Here is a 6,739-nt window from a genome sequence, read left to right on the forward strand (position 1 = left end):
TATAATAATATAATATATAATATAATCAGTTTAATTAATTTCATTTTGCACTTTTCATTAAATGTCATTACATTTCACTACATTTCATTACATTTCATTTTTCATATAATTAACAATATACAGTGGGGCAAAAAAGTATTTAGTCAGCCACCAATTGTGCAAGTTCTCCCACTTCAAAAGATGAGAGGCCTGTAATTCTCATCATAGGTATACCTCAGCCATGAGAGACAAAATGAAAAAAAAAAATCTAGAAAATCACATGATTTTTAAAGAATTTATTTGCAAATTATGGTGAAAAATAAGTATTTGGTCAATAACAAAAGGTCATCTCAATACTTTGTTACATGCCCTTTGTTGGCAATGACAGAGGTCAAACATTTTCTGTAAGTCTTTACAAGGTTTTCACACACTGCTGCTGGTATTTTGGCCCATTCCTCCATGCAGATCTCCTCTAGAGCAGTGATGTTTTTGGGCCACACAGACTTTCAACTCCCTCCAAAGATTTTCTATGGGGTTGAGATCTGGAGACTGGCTAGGCCACTCCAGGACCTTGAAATGCTTCTTACGAAGCCACTCCTTCGTTGCCCGGGCGGTGTGTTTGGGGTCATTGTCATGCTGAAAGACCCAGCCACGTTTCATCATCAGTGCCCTTGCTGATGGAAGGAGGTTTTCACTCAAAATCTCACGATACATGGCCCCATTCATTCTTTCCGTCACACGGATCAGACGTCCTGGTCCCTTGGCAGAAAAACAGCCCCAAAGCATGATGTTTCCACCCCCATGCTTCACTGTAGGTATGGTGTTCTTTGGATGCAACTCAGCATTCTTTCTCCTCCAAACACGACGAGTTGAGTTTTTACCAAAAAGTTATATTTTGGTTTCATCTGACCATATGACATTCTCCCAATCCTGTTCTGGATCATCCAAATGCTCTCTAGCAAACTTCAAACGGGCCCGGACATGCACTGGCTTTTGCAGGGGGACACGTCTGGCACTGCAGGATTTGAGTCCCTGGCGCCTGTACAGTTTCCCTTGGGGATGATGTTGCTATGACCCCAAGCTCGTACAGCTTCTTTATTTTGAGACTTAAGTTTTCATGTGTTTTGCATGCACATGTCTGAAGAATCTCTTGTCTGAGATTCTTCTCTGGCCAATCCAAAATGGTTTAAGTTTAAAGAATTGAGACTTGGAAAGGCTGTGCCTGCGATTTTCAGAAAGAAATCTGATATGAAGATTTGTCATTGTGTCGGTTAAGGCTCTGTTGCGGAATATCTGGCCCTTTTTTCAAATTTCGCCAGACTTCCCATTTATTATAGTAGACACTTCATCTTGGTGAAGGAAGCGGCTAACAATTGTGCGCATGAGGGTTCTCTGGCTGTTACTGGTTAGTTTTCTGATTATCTCTCTTTCTAGTTTTATTCGTGACCTCTCTACCTTCCATGTTGACCTTGGTAATCTGCTTCCTCTTGACCATGCTCTCAAGCCTTTTTAGTCTTTTCTTTAGGTTTACCATCTCTGGTCCTCTCCCGAAGTGTATTTTGTGTGTGGCGCAACTTTGAATTCAATTTTGATCGTCGTTCCTTTCTTCTCTTGCTCTTTCTGGGTGATTGGTTTGGGGTAGATGTCCTTGGTCCTGGTGTATGTAGAGTCTGTCTTTTTGGAGTTGCGTTGATGGCAGGGACATCTGAGTGCTGCTGAGGTGAGAATGGGATATTATATTATATTTGATGACATTTTCATCCTCGCAGCAGTGAGTTAAGGAGGGTCACAAGGACGTATGGGGGACGTAAACCCTGTGCGTTGCGTCGATGTGGTAGCATAACTTGGCCTTAATGCTTTATATTTTTTGTTTTACCGTTATTCCAGCCCACCCTAGTACATGCTAATAACTCTTGCTTTAGCTTATCTAACCCCTAACCTCTCTCTCTCCTTCCTTCTGTACTCTTCCAGCAGTTCTGGACTGTTGTACACCTTCTCTCTGAATTTTTTCAGACTAGCCTTCGCTAGAGCTTTCTTCTGGTCACTTGCTGACTGTCTGCAATGGAACACCACGTAAAGCAACAAATCAACAGTTAGCACATCATATTTAAATCTATAATTAATAATATATATTAAATAATGAAAAATATTGTCTGTATGATTCAATTCTCATTACCGATACAGAAGTTCTCTCTACCGCAACTGGCCTTAAATAGTAGCGGTAAGAGAGAATGGTGTTGCGGAGGATGAGGAACCTTAGCATGTTTTGCTAACAATTGAGATGATGTTAGCAAAACATCAAGGTTACTCAATGACCTTGATAAGACATTATTGAAGTATATTTTCACCGAAAATTTTTAATCATGTTTTTCTAAATGTGGAAAACTACCTGTTTCGGTAATGATAATCAATTTGTCGTCTATGCAGTCTGACAAGAGAATTCTTAACTTTTAACTGGAAGAATGTAAAGAGAACTGCTTACCATCTGCTGCTGCTTACTGTAGCCATCTTGAAGGTACTGGCAGATGTGTTGCTTCATTCAAAATCAAACTTTATTAACAACTCTGTGTGTGTCTGTGAACAGTCATTCATAAATGTTGCGGAGGTTGAGAACATCAGTCATGGACACTTCATTTTTCAATTTTTTTTCGTCATTATTATACATGAATATTCAGTTCATAATTTTTCAATAGTAGAACATCCAGTAGTAGAACATTAATTAGTTTTTTTTCTGAATATTTTAATTTTACTGTTTAAATTACAATATAAAGTACATTCAGACAGAGCGGACGCATTGCGGTAATGAGAATTTCAGCGGAAAATGCAATAAAATACAAAAATAATTAATTCCTTTGTTGAAATTAGTCTTTGTGCAAGGTAGAGAAAACTTATCTTCACTATATTTTGTTATATTACTAAATTGCATGTTTCATATTTAAAATCATTCATGCCATGGCATTTTCACGGTTTCGTGAGAATGACCCGTTTGTGTTCTGTTGTGGCTTTGAGCTTTTCATCATGTTCTCAGCCTGAAACAAAATTATCATGATGTTTAATTTCTTATTTAGTTAGTCGACCCTATATGAAGCTAATAATGAAAGTATAACACAGAAACACCACAGCAATGATCCTTTATTAGTCATTTAAAATAAATCCAGACATTTATTTTAAGGGCATTGATTTTTGAGGTCTGCTGTAAATCATGGCTTTTCAGAAGAACATTGTGAACCACAGTAGCCATCTTCTCCATGGTCCAGGCGTCTTCTTCCTCGAGTTCCTCAAGACACGCATAGAAAAGGAGCATTGCCGGCGAAGTCATGTCATTGTTTAAAATCTGAACTGTCAAAGCCTTCCTCCTCCATAAAATTATCAGAATAGTATTAACGCATAGGTTTCAGCAAATAACAAGTTGGTTAAACAGTCTAACAGTCTTTTTTAAACAGTTTAAATTGTTTCTTTAGTGAAACAAGTTTCTAGTAGTATTATTTACATTCATGATTGAGAGATAAAAGACTGCAGGTTCAAGTTTGGCTTCCAGATGTGTGTGTGTGTGTGTGTGTGTGTGTGTGTGTGTGTGTGTGTGTGTGTGTGTGTGTGTGTGTGTGTGTGTGTGTGTGTGTGTGTTTGGGGGAGGGGGGCTTTTTGGCACTTATTTTCCATTATGCATTGGACATGACATGAAAATAGTTTAACTACTAGATTAAGATTATGGTTGGGTGATTGTTTCAGGTCTAAAGTACGTTGAGGTGAAGGTTTGGTGTGTTAAAAGACAACGTAAGGATCTGGAGGGAATGCAATGCATCATGGTAAGCGACAACCGGAAAATCTATCTAGCTGCTTTAATTTAATATTCAGCACTTTCCCAAACCACAATCCCCCACAATTCTACTGGTCCTCCTCCGATCCAGGAAGTCCCTAAAAGGATTTGTTTTCAACGAAAGCTTTTCCCTTGCTATAGTTCTCCAAATAAAAAAACATTGTTACATTGTATATGATATTTAATACAACAAATCCGTATATATACAGGGCAAGGGTAGCAGTGGTAACAATGAAAGGCAATCTATAAATAATTGGTCCTATCTCAGATAAGATGTTTTTTCATCAATATGTTTTTGGGGAGCTTTACATTATTATTATCTTTTATCTTCCCAGGGGCATTGCCTTCTATAAAGAAACAGCTTGTTTTGGCGACTTCTATGAATATTATTGAGGTGATGGATGATAGTATTGCTTTTCCTAGCCCACTTCACATTGGTTTCTACGCAGACAATTATTCAGGCGCCTCAATCATTCCCTAGAAGTGCATGGTAATGTAAAATTGAAGATGTAGTTGATTGGTAAATTCAACCTGGTTGGGACATCACAACTGGGTTCTTATTTTGATACCCTTTAGTTTCGTCTTACTTGGTGATAGAAAAACCGCTCATGCCCAAACAAGACATATCCTATTTTTTATAATACCATCCAAGCCCACAAAGATAGACCCTGATAATAAAATGATATGGTCCAAAGCAGAATATCGTCACACTAGCAATTAAAACACACTACACCTCAAGAGGTGATCTCATATTCAGGTAGCCCTGGTTGGATGAAGACATCTAGTTGAACAAATTTGATCAAGGCTTAAATGCTCTAAAAGGCTTCCACTGTAAGTTGTTACTATCAATAAAGGTCTATTAATTGATTTTCACATTGATTTAGGTATAACGTAATGATTTAAGCCTAAGAAAACCTTTTATCTGGTATCAGTTATCAGATAATAAGCGGCACCTTTTTGCTACTACTGAGATGGCAAGATTAAACCACGGTGTTAATTGGGTCGTCAAACAGAGCAGTGATTGGTTGGCCGATGACCAATGGAGTGGTGTGACGACACCGTTGCCGGGGTAACTCCATTGTTTAGGGTCGTCATCATGATCGCTGCTTAAAGGTCCCATGACATGCCACCAGGTGTGGTGTGATTAGCCGTTACAAGCTGTTTTGGAAATCTGCCCCTTATGACATCACAGGGCGTGTCCACCTAGATGTCTGCTGGATAGATCAGTCTACCAGCCTACCCAGTAGACTGTAGCAAACGTTGCTCATCTATCCGTCACACAACTAAGTGGACACGCCTACCTGTGATATCATAAGGGGCAGATTTCCAAAACGGCTTCTAACGGCTAATCACACTACACCTGGTGGCATGTCATGGGACCTTTAAACGCAGTCCAACAAAAGTCCCAGCTCACAAGAACCTGAACCACGCCCAACAAGGTCCTAAAAAGCCGGATTAACTTGTCACTAGAGTCTGGACCTACCAGGCAATGAATCAACGCTACACCCGTACACGTGGCTCAAGTCCGGAGTCACACCTGGGTGCTAATGGCTCGTGTGTTGGTGTAGAACTGTGGCTGAGGCGCGCCTCCCCGCCGAGGCTCCCTTATCAGGGATCCAGGCAGGGCAGGCAGGGGTCCGGCCAGGGCCTGGTTCTCGTAGTGTGTGGGCACGTAGGTGACACGCTTGCCTCCGTTGAGCATCTCATCGCTGGTGCGGATGTAGAAGGGCAAGTCGTACGGTGAGCAGGTGGGGCAGTAGCCTTGGCGACGGGCCGCGGCCGTCGCAGCGAGTGAGGAGGAGGAGGAAGAGGAACAGGCCCCCGGGAGCTCACAGGGGGAGATGGGGGAGAGGGCGCTGCAGGGGAAAGGAGGCTGGGACGTTGAGCTGGTGTCTGAGCCGCCATTCTTCTTACAGCAGTAGTACTGAGAGAGAGAGAGAGAGAGAGAGAGAGAGAGAGAGAGAGAGAGAGAGAGAGAGAGAGAGAGAGAGAGAGAGAGAGAGAGATATAAGAGAAGCAGAGAGTGAGGGGAAGAGAAAATAGAGAGACATTGGGAGGGAAGGAGGGAGGGCGGAAGAGAGGGAAAGAAAGAGAGAGACAATGGTGAAAGAAGACAGCGAGGAAGAGAAAGCTTGAGGCTTTGTGTGTGTGTGTATATATATATGTGTGTGTGTGTGTGTGTGTGTGTGTGTGTGTGTATGTCTGTGTGTGCATTTGTGTGTGTGTCTTTTCGTGCGCAGGCAGCTGTGCAGGTGTGTGTGTGTGTGTGTGTGTGTGTGTGTGTGTGTGTGTGTGTGTGTGTGTGTGTGTGTGTGTGTGTGTGTGTTACCTGGAGTCGACAGTAGCAGAGCACAGCTATGATACACAGCAGTATCACTGTGGCCAGAATCCCTCCAGTTATAACAACAGTTCCAGCTGACATTCGACCAACTCTCCATCCAACTCTGGCACACAAGAAGTGACATCATCAACTGGCCTCACACCCAGCCCCACACATATAGTATAGGGTCCCACCCTCTCAAGGAACACACTTTATGTGTTCTTTACTAAACTAAAATAATTGCTAAACATCTTTAAACAGCACACATTTTGACATCAGACATATACAAAGTTATCAGAACAAACATGAATACATAACAATTAACAATACAATTGTAAATGTTTTAAAAAAACTTGCTTTCATACAGTGTAATCAACAACTTAAGAAGACAGACAGACAGACAGAAAGATAAATGGATAGATTACATCTGAAGAGTGTTGAAGGGCAGGTGTTAAAACCGAGGTCACTCAAGTGGTTAAAGGTCACAGGTCATACTGAGGTTAGACTGAGACACAGAGCACCATCTGTACAGCTCTGTCAGGAGAGAAGGAAGAGAGGAATGGTGGGGGGAGAAAGAAGAAAAAGCAAAGGTTTATTCAAGTACAAAGATTAAAAATGGCTCA

General features: G+C 41.3%; 1 protein-coding gene across 1 annotated transcript; it reads right to left on the reverse strand.

Annotated features, from left to right (window-relative positions):
- Positions 1-5,327: 5,327 nt before the first annotated feature.
- On the reverse strand, positions 5,328-6,218 carry fam163ab (family with sequence similarity 163 member Ab; the record flags this gene model as incomplete). Its single annotated transcript, XM_079739466.1, has 2 exons — positions 5,328-5,720; positions 6,126-6,218. 2 exons carry the CDS (start codon positions 6,216-6,218, stop codon positions 5,328-5,330), a joined length of 486 nt encoding a protein of 161 aa, XP_079595592.1.
- Positions 6,219-6,739: the final 521 nt, after the last annotated feature.

Source organism: Pollachius pollachius (genome assembly GCF_949987615.1).
Source record: "Pollachius pollachius genome assembly, chromosome: 7".
Lineage (NCBI taxonomy): Eukaryota > Metazoa > Chordata > Actinopteri > Gadiformes > Gadidae > Pollachius > Pollachius pollachius.